A 23,113-nucleotide genomic window follows, 5' to 3' on the forward strand; every position below is an offset into this window, starting at 1 on the left:
CTTGGCATTGCTTTCTGACCCATGTGAAATGATGCATTCTGCTTTAGTTCTCCTTCTGGTCACAATAATGATCTTTTAGAAGGGCTTTTTTGGGAGGTTTCCTAGGTGCTATTACACTTGCAGAGCAAACTGTCAGAGTGTGTTGTGGTTTGCAGGCAGAACTGGGAAAAGGTGTCTGTTCTCACAACCTCAAATAAGAGCAAGTTTGAGAAAGTAAAATCTGGGTCAGTGCTTGTGATGAGTAAGCAGTTACCAGAGCATTGAGCTGGTTTTCCCCCTCTGGGAACCTGTAAAAGAACATCATAGCAACAAAATCCCAGTGCAGTTTGTTAGGCTTCCCTTGCCTATGAAGTTTCTGCTACAAGTTACTATTTTTGTGGTTTTGCACTGTTACCTTTAACAAGGTTTCAGTTTCTTACCTTCTGCACTTTCCCTGCTTGGTAGATTTTTTTTTATTGTGGAACACTATAGATCATATTAATCTATGGAATGTTTTACTGAAGGAAAATTGGAGTTTTATGGAATAAAAGAACAAGCTTAGCAGTGCCATAAAGTTATAGTAGACAGTAGCACTCTAGGCAGGACAAAGAAGATGAAAATTATAGCCCCAAAAGCCAGTACAGTTCAGTTTAACAGACCAGGTCACTAATTCTCATCTTCAGTTGATAATTTTAGCCCTAGGCTGGATATGCATTTACAGATCTGAAGAGAGGAGAGAGATGTGACCTGACTGACAGCCAAGTTCTGTGTTTTGCTCTGCCTTTTTGTGTGGCTGCTTCTCTGATGTTTGTCATCTGTAAAATAGATCAGCCAGCCAGGTGGCACCCGCTCTGGTTTAGTGTTTGTGAGGTGCTGTGACAACTCTGAGTCCTCCTTTAGCACTAATGACCCCTCAGGTGCAGCCATATGTGGAAGGGAACTGCTGGGAAGGATAAAGGGCAGGAAGCTGAGGGAGGGCTGAGCCCAGGACAGACCAATCCTGGCTTTGGGAGGGTGTCTGGAGCCTCCTGCATGAGGTGCCCTGGGAGGGAATCAACTGTGAGTTCTGGGGATGCCAAGAGCCTTCAGGCAACTGTGGGAACCCAGAACATCCCTCTGGCTGTCCAGGACAGCCAAGACCCCTGCCAGGGGCTCAGAGACCCTGGCACAGAGCCCAAAACACCTATGGGTTTGATTATCACCCATGGAGCAAGTTACCAACCTTAGATGAAGATCTGCAAGCCACAACAGTTGGTAGAATAATAGCGAATTTATCACGGGGTGAAAAAGTAGATTTTGAGGGTTTTGGTATGGGGGTTCAGGAGGCAAGATGGAGGGATCTGGGCATGTCCAGCCTTTCTCCTTCTTCTTCTTGGCCTCCATCTTCTGCTGTGATGTTGGCACTTACAGATTGGTTTAGAGTAGAAGCTCACTGTCTAACATAGGTGATAGGTATTGGAAAGTAATTGTAAACATTGTATATGTAGCTTTTAATATAAAGACACAACACCGCCCTGGGGGCAGGCAGAGTGCCTGGAACTGTGTGGAAGGGACACAGTTGGACGGACCTCGGCAGGATAGGAGAAAATTTTTTATAGACAAGATACAATAAACAACCTTGAGACCGAGAAATGAAGAGCCCTGACTCCTTCAAGCGCCGGGCTGGGAAAAGAGACTTTTTAACTTTTCTTGGGGTCACTCTGACCAGCTAAAGATCGTGACAGCAGCTTGAACCACGGATCCATCTAATACCAGATCTGTGCCGATCCACAAGGAGTGAGCCCATAGGTGTCTGGATTCAGGCCATAAAGCTTTTTCCCCTTGTCCCTCCCCCAGGAACCTGCAGGCCGAGTACGAGCGGCTGAAGCAGCAGCACGAGCACAAGGGCCTGTCCCCGCTGCCGTCCCCCCCGGAGATGCTGCCGGTGTCTCCGCAGAGCCCGCGCGACGCCGAGCTCATCGCGGAGGCCAAGCTGCTCCGGCAGCACAAGGGCCGCCTGGAGGCCAGGATGCAGATCCTGGAGGATCACAACAAACAGCTGGAATCGCAGCTGCACAGGCTGAGGCAGCTGCTGGAGCAGGTGAGTCCTCAGGCGTTTCTTCTGCGTCTCTGAAGATTTTCCAAACAGGGAATCAATCAGCATTATCAATAGCAAGAACATACCAAGGAATCATATCTGTAGAGGCAAGTCACAGAAAAGTACAAAAGTACAAAATTGTTTTTTACAGGCTGCAAGTGAGAATATGGAATCAGGTTTCGATTCTTATTCTCCTTTCTTGTTTTATTCAGAATTAAAATGCATTGGCTGCATGGATGAATTTACTTAAAAACAGGCTGAAAATTGCGTGTAGCCACGTTTCTCTTCACAGAGAAAAGCAAGGCACAGTTCTTCCCAAGAATATTTCTGGGTTTCACATTCTCTGAACCTCAGTGGAAAGAAAACACAATTCTTATCTTATTTGCTGGGCCTGTGTTTGTGCAAAAGTAGGATGCAATATGGAGATTGTTTACCCAAAGTGATGGTGTTTTGTTTCCTTGGCCTGTCAAGGCCAAGTGTGTGTGTGTGTGTGTATCAGACTGTCACAGGACAGTCACGAGATTCTGTGCAGTTGTGCTTGGCAGATTCAGTTTAGATGTAATGTAATACAGTGTAATATAACATAGAATAATATAGAATAATATAGTATAATAAAGTAATTAATTAGCCTTCTGATAAGAGGGAGTCAGATGCATCATTCTCCCCTCATTAGGGTTGCCTGGAATACTATAATTGTGTGTATTCATGGAAAAAATAAAAATTACAGGGATATAAAATAGTGAGCTGTTATGGCAATGTCTTACTTTTTTTTCTTCACTTTCAGCCCCAGGCAGATGCCAAGGTGAATGGTACAACACTGTCATCTCCTTCTACCTCTTTGCAGAGGTCAGGCAGCAGTCAGCCAATGCTTCTTCGTGTAGTTGGCAGCCAGACTTCAGAAACCATGGGTAAGATAACAAAGCTCAGGTTGTCACAAAAAATAATGATGTCCCATTTTCCAGAACAAAATCCTTAAAGACAGAAAACACTTTTCCATTTAGTTCAAATGAAATGAAGTAGATATTTGCAATGCTTTGCTTTTGATCATGATGCACCCAGTAGCTTGGATATTTTGATATTAAACAGAAAGCTCAGCCAGGGCTTGACTTCTGAAAGCAAATGCTGCTGAAAAGCTGACTATTCTATTCAAACTGACTTTCAGTTATAAAGCCTGACATGACTGATTTAAATGTACATAATATTAATTATGGCTAAGAGACTAAATGTATGATTAGTCATCCCCATGTTAAATGATGTGATCTTATTTTTAATATGTTGTGGCTCAGTCAGTAGCATGGAGCTGTCACTCACAGGCAGTGCTCATCTTGTGGCTTTTCTAAGTATCACATCAGATGTGATAATGAACATCTTAAGAGTTGTGGAGTGAGGTTAAATAATAATATTCTGTAGCTGGAGGTTGGAATTATTATTTTGGTGCTTTTAGTAACTGCCATGTGGCACTTTCCTAATTTCCTGTCTGTTACAAAATTAGTAAGTATTTATTACCAAGAGGCAAGGATTTTCTGCTAGTAAAAAAGCAATCAATCTTTTCAGCATCTTTAAGCAAATGCTCTTATATTACTTCAACAAGATGATGTTTCGACTCTGATGGTAATATTCAGCTTCATACAGAGAAATTTATTTTATGTATATTAGTGAGAGCTTTTCACTGCTATTAGTGAAAGTGTCAATGGCAGTAAGAAATTTAATGGGAGGGCACATTCTGCTGTGTCCAAAGTGCTGTTGTGGTGGGAAATGTAACTTTTGGGGAGGGTTTTTCTTCCATTCAAAGTGTGAGCAATAATTTCAGCCTATGACAGTATCAAAGTGGATGGGTTCTGTACAATCTGCAATTAAAAATGTGAAATAAATAGTACCTTTAGGAATGCTGAAGTTGAAATCCTGGGGGTGAGAGTACAATCACAGGTAACAGGAATTTATGGAAACAGTAAAAATGGACCTTTCATTAATCATATTACCAGTGGGGAAATTTTTTAATGTATGCCATACACAGAGTAGGTAAAATGTTTTAGTAGTGGTGTAATTTGGATCAGCTTTCTGGAGAAATGTCATGAATTTCATCACATAAAATACGTGAATTAAAATACAATTAGAAGAAAATACAGGAAGACAGTATTTCCCAGCCATCTTATTAGAAGTCTTGTAGTTTTATATTTCATCCTTTAGTGGGACAAAATACAAAAATATTCTTCTTTTCATTTGGGAATACAATATAAAATTATTCCCATTTACCTCCTGAGACTGGAATTAATTGATTAACACAGTAGAGTCATATAAGGTGCTAAAACTTTTTAAAGCAAATATTTAGACATAACTTGATTTTATTTGTTCAGTGGAGCCAATATGTGGGAGGACAGTGAGATGTTATCAGAGGGGTCATGCTGAGACTCAGCAGAGCCACACTGTTGGCAGCAGGGAGTGGAGCTTATAAAAAGAATTACTAACCAGGCTAACAAGCCACAGCTAATTCAGTTTGCGAAGTGTCCTTTCACACCAGAAAGCTTTGCTTGCTAGGCTCAGAGTTTTCTGAAGCACAGCTTAAAATACTCTTGAATTGTGAAGGGAACCAGAGTGGTGGTGTAAATAATGCTGGCATGCACAGCCATGTACCCAGGAGTGAGGGATCCATAATTTTTGAGAAAATACTGAGGATCTCTAGGTGTCCCAGGCAATGAGGCAAGGTAGTGGGAGCTTTTGTGTGTTTTCTCTTTAAAATTGCACCTTAGCTGTTTTTGCATTTGAAAACCCACTGCACTTTTGTGTTTCTGCTTTGCTGAGGAGAGTTTGCTGTGAAAGGTGTTTCACCAGCAGCTTTTTGGTAAAAGCAAAACCCACTCAAACCCTCATTTACAAATAGAATTTATTCCTTGTTAACTTGAAGTACACCTGGGCAAGCAGGAATGTTCTGCTTTTCTCCTCATGCAGTCCCAGTGGGAAAGTCCTTATCGTTGGCCTTTCTCCCCAGCAGGGTAGCAGCAGAGGAGGTTCTCTGAAGTGTATGAGGCAAGAGGCTGTTCTGAACTTTAATTTGTTCAGGAACCACCAGAACATTTGAGGCTCACTTAGCTCTCTAAACCTTTTGTAGAAATACAATTGGGGAAGGCTCTTCTGGGTAAAGAGAGGAGACTGAGCTATCTTCTGTCAAGTTGCTTGGCTCATGTCTTATTTTGTCCTTTACAAGAAAATGCTCAGAAAATATCATCCAAATAAGGAAAAAATTCAAAACAATGCATTTTAAATAAAAAATACAACATTTTTGAGGATCGGTAGTGCAGCTTATATCAGCATACTTATGAGGACATTTGGAAATTGGTACCTGTCTTCAGTTCTTGGCCAGGACAGCAGAACCACTGCCCTTTTATTGAGATCATTAGGGCCAGGAGGCTTTCTTCAGGCTGATAAAATCCTCAGCCTGGGTAGAAGCAGTGCGATCTCACCCTGAGTTTTCACCTTGACATTCAGCAAAGGCTGCAAGGACATTGCTTTTGCTGAGACACTTCTGTCAGTGCAATGCCTGATGTGAAAGTAACTCGTGGTGTGAGTTGATTTGTGTGAGCCCAGCACCACTGAAAAGCTGAACAAACTGCAAGCAGCCTCAGCAACTATTTTTAGACCATTAATGGAATAAAAGAAGCTGATACAAAGACCATCATTTATATGAATTAAGTGCTTCTTGCAGACACTCCATCCCACTTCTTGTGCTGGAGTGGGAGGAATCACTCTTGGTCAGAAATATATCTTGTTAAACTCCCAGCTTAAATATAGGCAGGCCTGAAATGCTCCTTTCATCCCTTTTTCTAGGTTTTTCACTAGCATGGAGCACCTCAATGTTTAAAGAATGTAAATGTTAACAGAAAATCAGGCAGTTTCCTACTCAAATAGAGCACGACATGTTAGAATAAAGGGTCGTTAAGTCATTTTCAAAAGTATGGAACTCAGTTATTACGGCAGCAAAATTGCTTTTGTGTTTTAATAGAGATAAAAAACATCTAGTAAAAAAGGAGAGTCTCACTTAAAGTGTATATACTTTAGGTTTTTCTTTTTCAAGATGCTTTATTTATATTGGAGGCCAGGATCTGCATTAAAAGCAATATATGGATTTCAGTTATATGAAACCATGAGCAAAAAAAAACCCCAGTAAAAATAAAATGTATTGAATTTCCCATTAGGCTGCTGCCCTATAATCAGGTTATAGAAATTATTCAGTGGGAGAAATGTATTTGGCTTTATTAAACTGCTGCTAAACCCTTTTACAGTACAATTGACTGTTCTTGGAGCGCCAATCTGATGCAATTAAACTGTCAGAAATATTAATACTGATGCAGATGAGAATCTGGGTTTCTACTGATTTGCACAGCTAGGCAAAGCAGTGCCAACATGAGCCCAGCACTATTAGAAAGCTGCTCAACAGCAGCACTCACAACAGCAATTTCTTTTTCCATTAATAGAATAAGAGAAGCTGAAAGGATGAGTGTCATTTATGGAACTAGATGTTCCTAGCAGACATTTTACCCTACTTCTTTTACCAGAGTCAATTTCTCAAATCCCTTTTTATGAATTAAAATAGTGTTAATTGTCTCAAATTCTCGTTTAGTTCCCCTTAGATCCTTATAAAGAAAGAGAACAGTAACAGACAACAAAATTCACCTTTGAAAGGTTTATTGTACACTAAGCAGAGCATGTGCCTGAGTGAACAGCCTTGGCTTTGAGGAGGACTTGGGCAATACAAGCTGTTAGCACAGGCTCATGCAGTGGTGTGGGTTTGCTTTGCAGGTGAGGATGAGCTGCTCAGCCCTCCCCAGGACACAAGCACAGGTTTGGAGGAAGTGATGGAGCAGCTCAACAACTCCTTCCCCAGCTCCAGAGGTGAGCACTGCTGCCTGTGGCAGATGAGAGGGAAGAATATAAAAGTGTTTTCTGTTCCTTGATGTTTTCAGGGGGTTGTGTTTTGGTATCAGGCTTTTTGCTGCTCTTTGTTTTCATTTCAACAATAGCTGTAGGGAAACCTGTCTTGTTTAGAGTGGAGGAGCAGCCTGTTCCTCCTTACCTTAAGCTACCTCCACAGGTAGCCCTTGCTAGATATGTGGATGAGACAATGTCTTTGTGAGATTCTTTCTTCCCCAAGCATTTTCTTTGCTTCCCTTTTGCCGTGCTCCTTTTTTCACAGCTTTCCTTCTTTTTGGCTGGTCCCCTTGATGATTTATTTTTTAATACATGTCTTAGCACATTTTCCTTCTGTCCTTATCCTTCTCCAAGACTGTGGTCTGAAATTGAGTTCTAAGTCAATGTAGCCCTCAGGTCCAGAGGCAAAGAGGGAAAACAAGTGGGGTGCTTGTTTGTGCAGCATAGGCTGCACTTGTTCATACAGCCACAGCCTTTCTTCCAGTGTTTCCATTTCTCTCATTCCTGTTGTTTGCTAAAAATAGGCATTTTTATAACCAGAATTTATTTGTTCAACCTTTTTTCATTTAAGCTCTTTTCTGAGCCCAGAAGAAAATACTCTGCTGCCAAGAGAAATGGCTGAGATTCCTAGCAGGAGATGGGAAGTTTGGGATATTGGCTGTTGCTGTGAAAGAGGCTCAGCCACTTGGCCACAGAAAGCCCTGGAATTGCCTGATAAGTGAATTTCAGAGGCATAGACTTCCTGCAGGACCCTTGCACAAGTTTCACACATCACCCAGGGGTTCTTCTTTAGGAGATAAATGCTTTAACATTGTACTAAACTTTCAGTGGAGTCAGGTTTTCTCCATCCTTTCCTTTCAAAGTTCAGCTCTCACCAGAAACTATCTGTGAGCAGGGGGATAAAAGTCAATAAAAGCTTTATTAGATCTCAAAATATAGATTAAAAGATGGAATTATTTAGAAAGATCTCATTGAATAAAGTCTAATACAATAAATTGTCAACTGCACTCAGCTCCACCTCAGCATTATGTAAAGTCTTATGTCCAGCCCTTGTTTTGCCTAGAAAATTGCTATGAGAGACAGCAGATGAAAAGTCTTCCTAATAGTGCTATGTAGATTAAAATGGGACTTATTTTTAAAAAGTTGCTGTGTGCAGAAGGTTACAACAGACAGTGTTTTCTCATTAGTGACCATCATTAATGTAAATATGTTGTACATAGATCTTGCATAGTCACATGTAGGTATCCCATGTATAAAAATACTCCCCAAATGTGAGCTCTAATTTGTATTCATAGGTCATGACACTGGCATTGTTTCTTTTTAAAAACAAGCTTAGTTTTCAGTGAAATAGGAGCAATTTATGAAACTAAATTTAATGAGATATTTGAAATAAAGTGGTTCATTTCTGTCTAGAATAAATAGGTAGAGGTCAGTCTGTTAGACATCACCTCCTGCTCACTGAGAATAGAAAATGTTTCTTTATCTTATTAGTGAAAAATACAAAGCTTCGTGCTATAAACTCAGAGAACATAAAATCTAGTAGGAAGAAGAAATGAAATTGATAAGATCAGATAATATTTTAATTTTTTAAATTGAGCTGTAGCTTCAGATTTTCATTGTTAGGGTGTAAACTGTGGTCATTTAGCTAGAGAGAAAGAATGTATTCCCTTATTTTGTTTCTTCATTCAGTAACTGTCTTGAAAACATAGTAGATGATGACAAGCATCCACAAAAGGATGTGCTTATGTACTTCCCTGTGTGACTAGCAGCCATGGAGAACAAAATACTCTCCAGCTGGATGGAGGGCAGTGAGTGAGGAGAGGGCACAGCCTTTGGTGTCAGACCCCCCAGCCAGGCCACGAGAGGAGCTCCTGGTGCAGCCCCAGGAGCAGGCTCAGCCCAGCAGAGCCAGGCTTCCCACAGGACTTGGCTTTTAGTCTTGGCCCAGGCACTGCCAGGCTGAGCCAGAATTGCCTCTTCCCCTCCCTTGGGCTACACAAAAAGATTAGTCCAGCTGGGAGAGAAACTTGTTCAGTTTTTTGGGAATTGTACCAGGTTTTGGCTAAAGAGATTAGGACTTCAATTATGTTTCTGTGTGTTCTGCATATATCTTTTGATGTGTTTGCATGAATGCCAGGTTAGTGTAATTTCTTTTGGCTGAGGAATAGGAATGGTCAGGCTCTCTGTAAGAAATAGTTTGTCCTAAAGCCAGTGCAAATGAATTTCCATTCATTAGTTGATAGAGGCTGCTGACAGCTCATGTAAACTTCTGTTATTGAAGTTTTTTTTCTATTCCAAATTTAATAATTCAGTTATATTCAACTGATACCTGCATACACAAAGTTTACATCCAACATCTGATGTGCTGCAGCCTCATGCAGACTTTCAGTGTGACATGGAAGATGCTGTGGTCAGTCAGATTCCACAGGCATCAGGCATCTCTGATGTAAAATTTTCAGGACTGCAGGAAGAAGAAAAGGAAGGAGAGTTGATTGGTCTCAGCAAACTCCTGAATCAGGAACCTTTTTGCTGTTGAGAGGTGTAATCTGTATCTCAGATTTCTAATCTTTAACAGAAGATCAAAGTGCAGTTGCAGAAGAGTGAAAGCAGCTTGGCAGAGCAACCTGAGAAGACAGCACAATGTTAAGGACTCAGGCATAGTGCAAGTGAAATTTTGTTTCTTTCCAGTACAACTTGCCTTGAATCTCAGGTTACAGCTGTGAGTGCCTACCTCAAGTAGGTGTTCAGGAGCAGAAGAATAAACTCAAACAAGCAATACCACATATCTTTAAACAGTAATTTTGGTTAAATTGATTCTTATAAAGTAGAATTCAAAAATTGTCACATATAAGAAATGCAGTTGTCCCAGTCTGCCATTCAGAACTAGGTTGTGATAGAGGAGCTGAGAGAGCTGGAGTTGTTTACCCTGGAGAAAAGGAGGCTCAGGGGAGACCTTATCACTCTGCAAGGACCTGAAAGGGGATTGAAGCAAGGTGAGGATTGGTCTGTTCTCCCAAGTATCAAGCAGTTGGACAAGGTGAAATGGCCTTAAATTGTGCCAGGAGAGATTTAAATTGGATATTAGGGAAAATTTCTTCAGGAAAAGGGTTGTCAAGCATTGGAACAGGCTGCCCAGGGAAGTGTTGGATCAACAGTCATGGATATATTTAAAGGACCTGTAGATGTAGTACCTGAGGACTTGGTTTGGTGGGGGGGCTCAGCAGTGCTGGATTAACAGTTCTACTCAATGGTCTTAAAAGTCCTTTCCAACCTTAATGGTTTTATGAAATAATGTTTTCTTTGTGGCCTGTAAAAATAAGTGTGTTAAATTTCAAGCTAAATGTCAGCATGTCACAGCAGAGGGAGTGGCAGGCCTTTTGAATCAGGGACATAATTCTGAGTGTCCTATTGCCATTAGAATAACAACAACTTGGAGGAGTTCAGAACAATATCACAAAAGCAAACAGGTTTTGAAGGCTTTGATTGTAAGAAAAGTTCAGAACTGAACAAGCAGTGAAGAGAGAAAAGGACTGAATTTCTGTGCTTGGGTGCACAGATGTGTAGTTGAGCATCACAGACATATTTAGCCTAAATATTGTCACAAGCACCTGGAGAGTAAGACTTGCTCAGACTGGGAAATAGTGGCTCTTATTTTGGAATTCTGAAACAAGGCAATAAAAAGCCATAGTAATTGTCACTCACCTGGAGATAGATTCCTTAAGATTATATTTTCAAGCTTTGGCTGCACAAAGTTATTTTTAAAAGGGCATCAAGGCTTCATGACATAATTTTAAATGTATTGTAGAGAAGCAAGTGCAAAACAGATTGTGGCATGGACCTGTACAAGCAGACCTCAGATGCAACAACTTATGTACCTTACACCTTTTATAGGGTTTTTCATTTGTTTGTTTCTTCAGTTTAACCTTTTGGCAGTTCCTGCCATTTCCTAAGGAGAACAGGACTTTCCTGCTCCTTGCACAGCTGGCTGTTGGTGCCAAAAGCTGTTTGATTTCTGGAGAGAGAAATTCTGCTGAATACCTGATGATTGCTGTCCTTAAGGAATTTTTCTTTCCTTTTAATCTAAAAGGTTTCCCATCCACTCGTCTTTTACTTTGCTGCTCCCAGCAAATTCACAACTGCTGCAGCTGCTTCAAACAGCTGCTGTGCTAACTCAAAACAGATGTCAAAGCCAGCGGTCTGACATTTAGTGGAAATCTACTATTAAATGCCACCTCAGTGGTTTATTTGACCCTGCTCAATAATGGGCCACAGAGGAAAACATTTTCACGCCGTGTTTGTGCCCAAACTACTAAATCTCCAGGGAATTGGTTCACAGTTAGAGAGTAAGATTGGCAGGATTTTCAAAGCCAAATTCATCTCTCCTGCAGCACTGAGGAGTTGCACCACCTCAGGTGGCTCTCTTGGTGGGCCAGGCTGAGTTTTGCAGTTGTGGTTTCATGGCAGATGCATTCTGTGGATGAAGCTCAGAGAGGTGTGTAGGGGCAGAGGTTCTTGAACTGACTGAAGCTGCTGAGAGCTTCACAGATTTGCAGTACTGGGCCCCTGCTGGGAGATAATGTAGAAGTGGGAGCCAAAACTGATTAGAAATGAGACCATCATGGCTTAAAAGAGCTAAGAGGCCATGACATAATGTGAGAACATTTGGACAGAGACTGGTCCTCACAATTTGGCATGGTATTGCTTAACACAGTTGTGGTGTGGTGCAGTGAAATGACAAGATCCCACAGCAATAAATGAATGGGACTAAGAATAGCACCTCTTTTTTTGGGAGTTTTATTTTTACCTCAGTCACATTAAAACACACCAGTCACATTTTTTCCTCTCACTTGTGCATCAGCCAGGCTCTGTCATGAATGGAAGCAACGTCCTAAGTGGAACTAGCAACTTTCAGCACTGCAAATAATGCAGTTTCTCTTATTCTGACAGTAAAATGTCTCATGATGCAGACTTTTCACACTTTACTGAGTCAGTGAAAGAGTACCCTGGAGTTTCTGTCCTGTGGAGTATTCTGGAAATACTGTTCCATGTGAGATACCCTGGCCTCTCCTGGGTTGTGTCACCTTCTCTGTGCTGAACTCCTGGATCCCACCACAGTGAGCCCAGGTGGCCGAGATCCCTCATTGCTCCCCTTTTGCTCAGCAGAGCTGATCTGGCTGAGCTTCTCTGCAGATGGGACAGTGGTGGGGTGGACCAGGTCTGCCCTGTTTTATAATGCCCAGTTCTGGTGCAAACTGAGAATATGGTAAGGAATTTAATAAAACTTCAACAGATTTTTCTTTTTGTCTTGAGAAAAAAGGCTCTTTGCAGAGCCAGATCTCCCTTTTGTGCAGCCTGTCCCTTTCCTGAGCTCAGTGACAGGGGCAGTGCAGTTGTTGCTTTGTGCTCTCTGTTTTGACCTGGATCTGCAGAGACTCCTACGTGAAGTTTTTGGTGGTGCCTCTGCTTTCAGGCTTGATGTGCTCACTTGCTGTGTACCTTTGCCTGTGATGCAATGCCATGTAGCTTGCCAAAAAAAAAAAAAAAAAAAAAGAAGAAAAGCTCTTCTGTTTTGTAAGGGCAGGAAATGTTGATTTGAACAGAAATAATAGAGAATTAGGCACCCATGGATTGTGTATCAGTATTTGGATGCCTTACAGAACACAAATTTTCAGTACTGCAGCAATATAGACAATCTTCTTCCTCTGCAATTTATGCCAAACCATACTCCTTGCCTTAAAACTTAGAAACAGGCATTCATTCATATGCAAAGAAGAAAATAACGTAAAATCCATTAAACCCTTTTTAATCTTCCTCCAGAAGAAATTAGCTGTTGCTGGAGTAGCGTGGGTCTTTGCTGCATTTAACAAATTCTGGGGCTGATTACTCACCACAGTCTGTCCTCACCAGCTGTTTTGTGTGGTGCTGAGCTACCCCAGTCACCTTTGAATGCATTCATTTTCAAGCAGAATCCAGTCTGTCTCATGTAGATTTAAATTAAACACTGTGTAGCTGCAGTTGTAGGTGCTTGTGCAGACAGGAAGGCATTTTTAAGAACTCCAGTGTTTTGCTGGTAGGTAGTTCCTTTTCTCTTCTTGACCCAAGCTAAACTGTGGACCCAAGCTAATCTCCTGCTGGCTCCCATTCCTGCCCCAGGACTCTCAAACCAAGTTCTACTATGCTGCAGTTTCTGGGGTCCTTAAGGTGACCTAAACCCTGGGGCTCTTCCTGAGAGAATTACCAAAGTATGCAATAGATTTTCTGTCTTCCTTTCCAGGGATTTGCTGTTACATGATTGATATTGATGAGATATTCTCATTTCCCCTTTTGGAAAGCATTTTTAGGGAATTTGTGACCCCTGATAAAAGTGCCAGAGGAGGTCTCAGGCTATGCAGACACACATCTAAGTCTTAGAAGGTTAGGCAGGCCTGTGAGGTGGAGTCCTTAGAGCTGAAGTGACACCTCTCTGCACCAGTGAGGTGGTACAGACATCCCTGGAGTTGAGATTTCACTGAGGAGCAGAATAAAAACCCATGTGCAGAGCATGTTGCTATTGAACCTGTTGCTGTCCTTTTTAATAGGAAGTGTGCTGCTGGGGAGAGGGGCAGGGACTCAAAGCTCCTCTGCTCTGTAAATGGTAACCTTTGCTGTCCAGGGCTGCCCCAGCCCTTTCCATTGCCTGGAGTTGGTGGGAGCCATGGCTCAGAGCCATGCTGGTCAGTGATGCCATTCCTTCCTCTGCCCTCTCCTCTCTTGCCTCTGCTCTGCCTTGCTGTGCTCTTGGGTCTTGTTCTGCAGCTTGTAAAATACCCATAAAGCTGTTTATTGCCTCTCTGCCCTTCTCCTACAGCCTGCCATAGAGCAAAGCCCAACAGTAATTAGGTTACTGTTATGCTGACTGGTGTGTTCTCCCTTATGTGTCTGTCTCTCTCCCCAGTGTCCCACACATCATTTAAAATTGCATCATTTACAGCAGCTCTGGGGCAAAGATCATCCTGCAGCATCTGCTGCAGTGCCTTTCTCTCTGGGACTGCAGGCCTGGCATGGCAGAGCTGCCAGCAGTGGGACAGTGGCAGTGGGACAGTGACAGTGGGACAGTGACAGTGGGACAGTGGGACAGCAGCAGTGGGACAGTGGCAGTGGGACAGTGACAGTGGGACAGTGCGACAGTGGGACAGTGGCAGTGGCACAGGGACAGTGGTACAGTGACAGTGGGACAGCAACAGTGGGACAGGGACAGTGACAATGGGACAGTGACAGTGACAATGGGGCAGTGGCAGTGACAGTGGCAGTAGCAGTGGGACACTGCTGCTGGAGACAGCGAGACTGTGGCTGCTGTGGGGTGGAAAGGTGGACAAAGGGTGTTTCTGCTGTTGAGTAACATCTGACTTCCCTTTTCTAAAAACACAATATGCTATAAGTGTTTGAGAAGAATCAGCAGGATCAAAGGATGGCTTCTGTGAAGGCTTCTTAGAAGCATCTTGGCAGTTAAACCCATTATTGACTCCATTTTGTTAGTACTTGAACATGACAAGATACTTTATTTTTCCCCTTTTTCACTTGAACTCTTTTTTCTCTTACTTTTCCCTCTGCCCCCTCAGTTTTACCATGCTTGCAGGTCAGCAGATTGCAAACATATTTTACAATATATTTATCCTCAATGTGAGCATGTTGCATTGCAGTGTACTTCTGTAGGTGTGAAATACGTGTGTACACATAGGCATGTATGTCAATGCATACCTCGGTGTATGTAAGCTACAGTACAATGTAAAGTGTCTGGGTAAATTAATTTGACATTGGGGGAAAATGTTTTTACCACTTACACTGATTGCTAGAAGTATTCAAATTTGCTAATTAGGATGCTCAGAAAGTGAGATCTTGTCTGCAGTCCTTATTCTCAACTGACAGGTGTGTAAGTTGATGTAAGTAGTTTTCTCAAGTGTTTTTGAGAGGTTAAACCAAGCCACAGGTTACAGAACTGTTGTTGAATAAATCAGCTCAGAATCATCAGTGGATTTCAGTCCACTTTTGGTCTCTGTTTAAGCAGAAATGCATTTTTCAATGTTAAATTTCTAAATGGAAATTGAAGTGTCTTTTACAGTATAAAACATATGTTCATGTGGTGTTTTATTTCCTTTCTTTCTGATAATTATTCCACTTCCTCTCTCTGTCCCTAAAGGAGGAAATGCCCCTGGAAAGCCAGTGAGAGAGGTTAGTGAGACGCAGGCTCACTGCCATGGCTTCTGTTTGTCACAGCTTGCTTTCTGTGCCCAGCATGTGTGTGACACAGCACGGGGTTGCTTGGGCTTGGTGGAGGGTGGTGGGGGTGGTTTCATTTTGCTCTGGGTTTTGTTTGGTTTTGCTGAGTGCATTCCCCATGTGTGCTGTGACAGTGGTGTACCTCTCAACTTTCACTGGAGACAATGGCAGCTCAGGGGTCTGCATTTCCTTACATGCTCCCAGAGGTGGAAAATCAGGAATGGGGAGGAGAAAATAATACATTGAAATTAAGCCTCTGAATGATAAATGTTGTCAGTAAATATGCTGCAGTCACTGATTCATGTTCTGTTGTTCTTGTGTGTAAGCACAACAGTGGGACTGGGCTCTCTTGCTGTTCTGCTTACAAACATCTACGTGCCAGTATACCAACCATCATCTCCAGTGATTAAATAGTTTTTTTTAATATTTCTTTAGAAATATGAGAGTTGAGAGGTATGAGAGATTCAGGTGGTTTAATTTCCTGATGTACTGTTGCAGAAAGAAGAATGCTACTAACATTCACCAGCTCCACAGCGTTGCATTCAGCAATGCAAATGGGCCATGGTTTTCACTGTGCACTTTGGACATGGTTGGTTTGATGCAAAATAGGTTTTGGAATTTGTGTGTCGCTGCTCATTAATGGGGGAAAGCGTTTGGTCTGCGTTGTCACAGCTCCTTTGAAAGCATTTCCAGAGCCTTGATTTTTCCTCTCTGAAGCTGCTCTTCACTTGCCAGCCAGACACAGCGTTTGAAAGATGAATTTCTAGTGAAAATTATTATTAAAGATAAAATATTCAGAGGCTGCCTGAGTGCAGTTGCAGTGGCTGTGAAATGACCTTTCCTGCACAGAAGACGCTCGGTGTGGATGAGGCAGGAATTGAAGGGTAACCTGGTTTGCAAACTTCTGCTGCTACAGAGGGAGGGGCTGGTGGAAAAAACATTCTTAACAGAGCTGCTGTGAACCCCCAGTCACTGACAGGCGCCAGGGAAAGCCAGGATTTGTCCTGATGTGTGTCTTGAAACACAGAGGTTCTCTGCTTTGGCTGTAGGTGGTGGGGCAGGTTCAGCTGCTTCAAGGTGTGAGACCTTTGGTGCAAATTAAGTCTGTCCTTGAATGGCAAGTCCTCTCATATGGATCAAAAATGGGTGCTTGAGATGGCATCAGCAGACTGTACAAATCCAGAAATTTAATGGGAAATGCTTCACATTGAGCCCTCCTTGTTCGCAGCTCATATTCTCTGAGAACTATTCTCCCATTTAGCAAAAACAGGTCATTGATTTCCACTATCCTCATTCATATTTATGCATATTACTCAAAAAAAGCTTCTTCTGCAGAGAGCATACTCAATACAAGTAATTAACAAAAAAAAAAAAAATTGGCATGTTCTACGTGATCTGATTCCAGCAGTTTAACCCTAAAAAATTGACTTCAGTGAACTGCTCTGCACTCTCTGGCTGAGCCTGTGCTCACTAATGGTTCCAGAGGGACCTCAGTAACTTGGAGAGCTGAATATAAAATACAATTGTCCACCTGCTTATGAAGGATATGAGCTAAGGTATAGATAGAACAGCTTCTGCTTTAGGTGTGAGTCTGTACGTGCAAAGGCAGAACCTGTGGTTTAAAACCCACCTGGCCAGGTTTTGATTCCATTACTCACATTTGGTATTGTCTTTGTGTGTAATGCCATGGATTTTGTGGCAATACTCAATATTAATAAGGGGATCAAAACCCAAGTCACCAGCAGGAAGGATTTTTCTTTTGTCAGGAAAGGGATAGAAATCTCTTCTGCTAGAAAAGGCCCTGTATTGTGTTGGGATTTCTCAATTTACTTTCAATCCAGTCTTTCAAGTCTGAATGTTGCACATTTATTTTTCTGACAAGCTGTAGTATAAGATTGGTATTCTGTTCCTGTGCCCACACCCATGGGCCTTGATTCCATCAGAGTCTCTGAAGCAAATTCAGCAGATGTGAAACACATCATTCTCTGTGTGACCAGAAGGGAGTAGGTAGTGTCTGCAGAAATAGGTGTCTTCTGCTTCCCAAGCAAATGGCAGCTGTGGATTTCATAAGTTTTAAGTTGATACTGTCCTTGTCCATTTTGAGCTTTACTGCTGCATTTCAAAGTGTCTACTAGGTTTTTTTTTACATAGCAGCATTTTTCAACTTTTCAGTGCCTCAAGCATGGATAAGACTTTCTCAGCTTTAATGTTAAAAAAAAAAGAATGGAATTAATGCCTTCTTTGATAGCATTACTTCAGAAATATGAATAAAAATGGAAAGTTCTGATTTTTATTTTTCTAAGTGCTTTTAGGACAGTATTTCTCTCATTTACTTCTTAATTAAAAATGCCAACGTCCTACATTTCAGTACTAGAGTTCAGCTCTTATGGAGGGGAAATTAAGTCCTGAGCTGTAGAGGGAGTGTGGATGTTGTGGGGGAGAGGGAGCTGTATCTCCTTGGTCACTGGACAGCTTTTGAGGAGGGAGATCAGATTCAAAGCATGGTTATTTCAAAAATATGATATCAATTAACAGGTAAAGAAATAAAAAGTACTATTGGACATTCCTGTAATTTTTAAATACCAGAAAGTACCTAGGGATTCATGGAACCATAAGGACTTCTAATTGCCTGAACAATGTAACAGTTTATGCCAACTGTGGCATACATCTGAAAGGTTTTTTGTGCGTGTTTTTGGTTGAAGTTATTCTTTCTAGATCCACCTGTTTTTTGATAGAACAAAATAGTATTAATTTCTGAGGATGCACTTTAGCAGTCTGGGTTGTTCTAAGCCTACAAAAGGGTGATCAGTCTTCCTGGGGATGAGCAGTGTTGAAATCCTGAAGAGCCCTGGAGTTTTCTAGAAATAACAAATCACAACAAATTTGAATGCAAGCCCATCACCCCGTAGGCAGCCTCTCACAGCTGGCTACCCAGTCTCTGCTTATACCAGAGGGGAATGTTCCCAAAAAGTCATGGAGTTTCAGTCAGAGTTTCAGGTGAGTAGAGCAGCTCAGCAGCTCAGCTGGTTTGCACCAGCACCTCCCATGTGTTCTTGATTTCATTTGGCTTTGTCAGATTTTCACTTGTGATGGTGTAAGTTACTGGATTGATCTCAGTCTGCATGATGCCAGTGACAGAGATTATCCCTTACAGCTAAAATAAATGTGGTAGGATACATTTACTTTAAAATAAATTCTGTTTTGACCAAAACTTGGCAGGAATCTTTCACACGCAGTTACTTGTCATGCTGATGAGGAAATTACAAGGTTTTGTTTCAGATGAATAGGATGGCTATACATTTATGATGTATGGACGAAACTGCTGATTGATGCATCTGTTTCTTTGCACATTAGTGCAGTTAGCAAACTGTCACCAGATACCAGAACCAAGTAGTTTTTTGTATTTCTGTCTGGCAAGCTGTATCACAGCACAGCTCACTGTCCAGTGGGCAGCTTCTAGAATAGTTCTTGTTTAAATCCAGCCTAGTTTTGTATCATCAATGCTAAATTAAAAAAAAAAAAACAAAAAAAAAAAAAACCTCTTAACAACCTTAAAAGAAACTAATATTTAAATGTAGAGGGTGGTAGTAGTTTCCCAGAAGAAAAGAGCTCCTGAGGTTGTTCAGCATGGAGAAGAGGCTTTGGGGAGACCTTCCTGTACCTTTAGGGGGCTTATAAAAGAGAGGGAGAGGGAGCTTTATGTGGGCAGATAGTTATAGGACAACAGGCAGTGGTTTTAAACTGGAAAAGAGAAGGTTCAGACCAGATGTTAGAAAGCAATTCTTAGCCAAGGGTGGTTACTGGCACAGGTTACCCAGAGTTGTGGATGCCCCAGCCCTGGAAGTGTTTGAGGCCAGGTTGGATGGGGTCCTGAGCAGTCAGGTCTAGGGAGTGACATTCCTGCCGGTGGCAGGGAGATTAGAACTGGATGGTTCCTAAGATCCTTCCAACCCAAACCATTCTGTGGTTCTCAGAATAGTTCTGAGGTAATTTTTTTCTATTCCATAAAAGCTGCTGAACTGAGATCACTCCAGGCTCTGATTTACTGTAGAAATGTCAGCAGTACATGACTGCCACAAGCACTGGGAGGAGGATGGTGAGTCTGATTTTCCCCACAGGGAAGGTTCATTCCTGTTGCAGTTGTGTCAGGAGGGGAAGCCACTGTGCAGATGTGCAATGGTCAGTCAGGCTCCAGCACATTACAGGCAGGGACTGCATGAAGGGTGTGTCCTGGATGTCCTGGTCATGTCCTTCCCTCCTTTGGGTGCTCCTTCCTCAAGGACCATGCTGAGGACTCAGCATCCAGACTAATGCAAAGCATTTCTGAGAACCAGAGTTGTGGGCACATGGCATTGCACTTCCTGTGTTTTTCCAGACAAATATTCTATCACAAGTGTTCCTAGAGAGTAAATCAAACTCCCTCAGGCCAGGATGACATGCAGTTTGAGTAATACTTCACTTATACATGTTCAGTAGCTGGCACTCTGCAGTGTGGAGACTTCTTGAGTTGGAGGTCACGTGCACTTTTTTGCATCTAAATAAATCTTTCTTCAGTGGTTATTTTCTAACTCCTCTTTTAACTCATTTATGTGTTTGGCCTCAACATCAGCCCGTGGTGATGAGTTCAGTAATACAATTATGTGCTCTGTGGAGTATAATTTCCTTCTGCTTGGTTTAAGACCTTCTGTCTGCTCATTCCTCCTTGTCCTTGCAAGAAATCTTGAACACTCACTCAGTCCTTGGTTTGGATCCCTATCTTGTAGGGTGCCTAGGTCTCAGTATTGTTCCCTCTTCAGTCATATTTTTCAGGAGGGAGACTCCAGATAAGGTTCAGCTGTTTAAACCATGATGTCTCTGTCATTTGAGGTGCCAGAGGGTATTTGAGACAGTCATAGAGCTCTGAAATCTCACACAGGACTTGCAGGAGAGCGACACTTTTCTGAACAGCAGTGGGAGACCTGACAAGGTGTGCCAGTGGCTAAAATGGCAACTTTTGGCAATTCAGTCCCCCCATCCTTGAGTTTATTTGGTCTCTAATTGTGATGAAGCCATTTCTTACCACACATCACCATTTGCTGCCCTGGTGACATGAGTGTGAGAAGTTGCAGGTTTCATCTCCAGAATTGCACTGTGTGTTTATTCATCACTTCTGTGTAGGACGTTGTGGTTATACCATCTTAGGACTTCAGAGTGGTTATGGGTGAAGGGAAATGCACAAGTGAACCCCTGCATAGTAGTTAGCTGATGATTGTGGCATCTTTGTGCTGGACTGCTGTTCAAAAAGGAAAGGATATTTAAAAATGATTGAATGAACTGAGTTGCTTAGTTTGGTCATCATTATATCTATCTTTGCAGGTATCCTGCTGAGACCTCTTGGCTTTAATGATTTAGTTAATTACTGCTGATCTGTTTGTTTCTCTTTTTCTCCTTGATAGAACATTGGATACTCAAACACTTGCAGCATCAGTCAGAAATTCTTCTGTGATGTCAATGGACTTAATTGTTGCTTTGGTGAACATTGATAATGATGAAGCTCCATCACCAGGGGGGAGATGGCTTATTTGCAGGGTGGTTTTCCATATCTGTTAAAATGTTGCAAAAACCTGGCAGCTTTTGCTAATGAGAACCTGTTGGACTCCTCCAGGAGACTTCTGGAAGTCTTCTCTGGAGATGATGGAGAGCAGCACGTGGAAAACGACAGATCTGGGAAGTTTTCCTGTCCATATGCTGCCACATCCTGTTTGTTTAACTTCCTCTTTGACTTTCTCTTTCAGGCCACAATGTAGGGAGCCTTTTCCACATGGCAGACGACCTGGGCAGAGCGATGGAAACCTTAGTGACCGTGATGACCGACGACAAGGTGTTAGAATAGCGAGATGTGTTTTACAACTTCAGGCGTTCCGCATGGTTTTTATAATATTCATACTACAAAGAGGATTAGACTGTAAGAGTTTACAAGAAAACAAATCTATATTTTTGTGAAGGGTAGTGGTACTATACTGTAGATTTCAGTAGTTTCCTAAGTCTGTTACTGTTTTGTTAACAATGGCAGGTTTTACACGTCTATGCAATTGTACAAAAATTATAAGAGAACTACATGTAAAATCTTGATAGCTAAATAACTTGCCATTTCTTTATATGGAACGCATTTCGGGTTGTTTAAAAAAAATTTATAACAGTTATAATGAAAGATTGTAAACTAAAGTGTGCTTTATAAAAATAATTGTTTATAGAAACCCCCTTAAAAAAAAAACATAAAAAAATATACTGAGGCAGTGCATTTGTTTAGTTTCATTTCAGCTCTGTAACAGTATCAGAGAGATTCATGTCCTGTGTTCTTTTCCTTGCCTATCAAAAAGAAAAAAAAAGGAAATATTTCCTGCAGTGATATCAGAATGGCCACCTTACATTTCTCATTGGTTTTGTCTGACTAGGGCTGGCTTAGGAAAAAATAACCAAAAAACCTGAACTTCCAATAAAGGTAGTTACATTTTATCTTTCCAATAAAATTAAGAATTACATGACTTACTGTCCTGGTTTTGGACAGCAGCTAGCAATTACACAGCTAGTTTGCAATAATTAAATGAAAGAGCACATTTTATGACAGAGCCTGCAAAAAAAAAAAAACAATTAAAAAAGAAAAATCTCAGAAGAAAAAAGGAAAGGAAAGAAGTTAACCTGCTAGTGTTTCCTCTGCTGACTAAATTCCTGGATACTTTTAGTAAAGGAACATAGACATTGCCTTACTGGTTTGAACCCTGGGGCTCAGCAGGGCTGGGGACAGCTCTCCCCCGTTGTCACCTTTGCTGCAGAGGAGAGAAGAGAGGGAGATGCTCCCCAGCCCCTGTGGGGTTGGCTTCTGACCCAAAGCACAAGTAGGGTACCCAGAGAGCTCTGTGCAGCCCCAGTGCTGGTGATGAGCACGGAGATCCTCGTCCCTCTGGAAGAGGAGCCCAGAGCTTCCCAGAGTCCTGTCTCATCCTGCTGCAGCAGCCGGTCCCAGGGAGCTGTGGTGCTGCAAGCCACCTTTGGGAAAGGCTGTGCAAGAGTTACTGCTGTTCCTGCCTCAAATGGTGATCAGGTGAAGGTAGTCACACTGCCCCATGAATATTTATCACCAAAACAAAGGCCCTGGTCCTTTCTCCTTCCCCGGTTCTCTGTACAAGTAATCCCTGCACAATTAACAATAACGTGAGAAAGAGAGGAGCTGATAGAGAAACAGATTAGCCAGCTTGACTGCAGCTCTGTGAGAGAGAGGTTTGGGTATGAGGTGCTGTCAGCAAAAGCTTTACCACTTCATTTTCTTAACCAGCTTTTAATTTTACCATAAAATACATAGAAACACAACCATCTGACTTTATATTGCAAGAGTAAAAAAAAAATCTGTTACCTCTTCTTGTATGAAGTGTAATTAAACTTGGGAAAGATTTTATTTTGAATGCTAGTTAACATTGAACATGGCTAGTCATGCTATTTCTACCTCACTTTGGTTTTGTGGTGTTCCTGACAATTACGTATGACAATGTTACATCATCACCACGTGTCCATTGTGTGACCAGGTCTCATTGTTTCAGTAATAACAACGTTAATCATTTACAGAAAAAAGTACAATCCCCCCCAAACCTCTGCTTTCCTAATAAAGAGCTTTTTAACACTTGATTACAATAGGAACCCTCACTATTTCTCATGTCCTTTTTTATCAGAAGGTTTAAATTGTGATTTGAGAAAGAGATGGGTTTCTTCTTTTTTTCCCCCCTATACATTAAACCTTCTCTTCAGAAAAATTACGGAGGAAAAAGAGATTGCACGATTGTTTTCATCAGGGTTTTGTTTTGTTTGTTTTACTTTCTAGATCTTAGTTTTGGAGTGAGTCTGTCA

General features: G+C 41.8%; 1 protein-coding gene across 10 annotated transcripts in view; it reads left to right on the plus strand.

Annotated features, from left to right (window-relative positions):
- DMD (dystrophin) overlaps window positions 1-21,865 on the plus strand; it is a 1,043,683-nt gene extending 1,021,818 nt beyond the window's left edge. For 6 of the 10 annotated variants that reach the window (XM_054291254.1, XM_054291257.1, XM_054291256.1 and 3 more), the window contains 4 exons: window positions 1,816-2,059; window positions 2,841-2,964; window positions 6,851-6,943; window positions 21,010-21,865. In XM_054291254.1, the coding sequence (XP_054147229.1) occupies window positions 1,816-2,059; window positions 2,841-2,964; window positions 6,851-6,943; window positions 21,010-21,107 (559 nt within the window). In that variant the 3' untranslated portion in view covers window positions 21,108-21,865. Of the gene's footprint in view, window positions 1-1,815; window positions 2,060-2,840; window positions 2,965-6,850; window positions 6,944-7,014; window positions 7,616-15,155; window positions 15,188-21,009 lie in introns of those variants that run through there. The other 4 variants (XM_054291253.1, XM_054291261.1, XM_054291262.1 and 1 more) reach the window with 2 other exon arrangements.
- The last annotated feature ends 1,248 nt before the right edge of the window (window positions 21,866-23,113 follow it).

The sequence above is a fragment of the Melozone crissalis genome, unplaced genomic scaffold, assembly GCF_028551555.1.
Source record: "Melozone crissalis strain CALT ecotype California unplaced genomic scaffold, PUWL_Pcris_2 ptg000090l_1, whole genome shotgun sequence".
Classification (NCBI taxonomy): domain Eukaryota; kingdom Metazoa; phylum Chordata; class Aves; order Passeriformes; family Passerellidae; genus Melozone; species Melozone crissalis.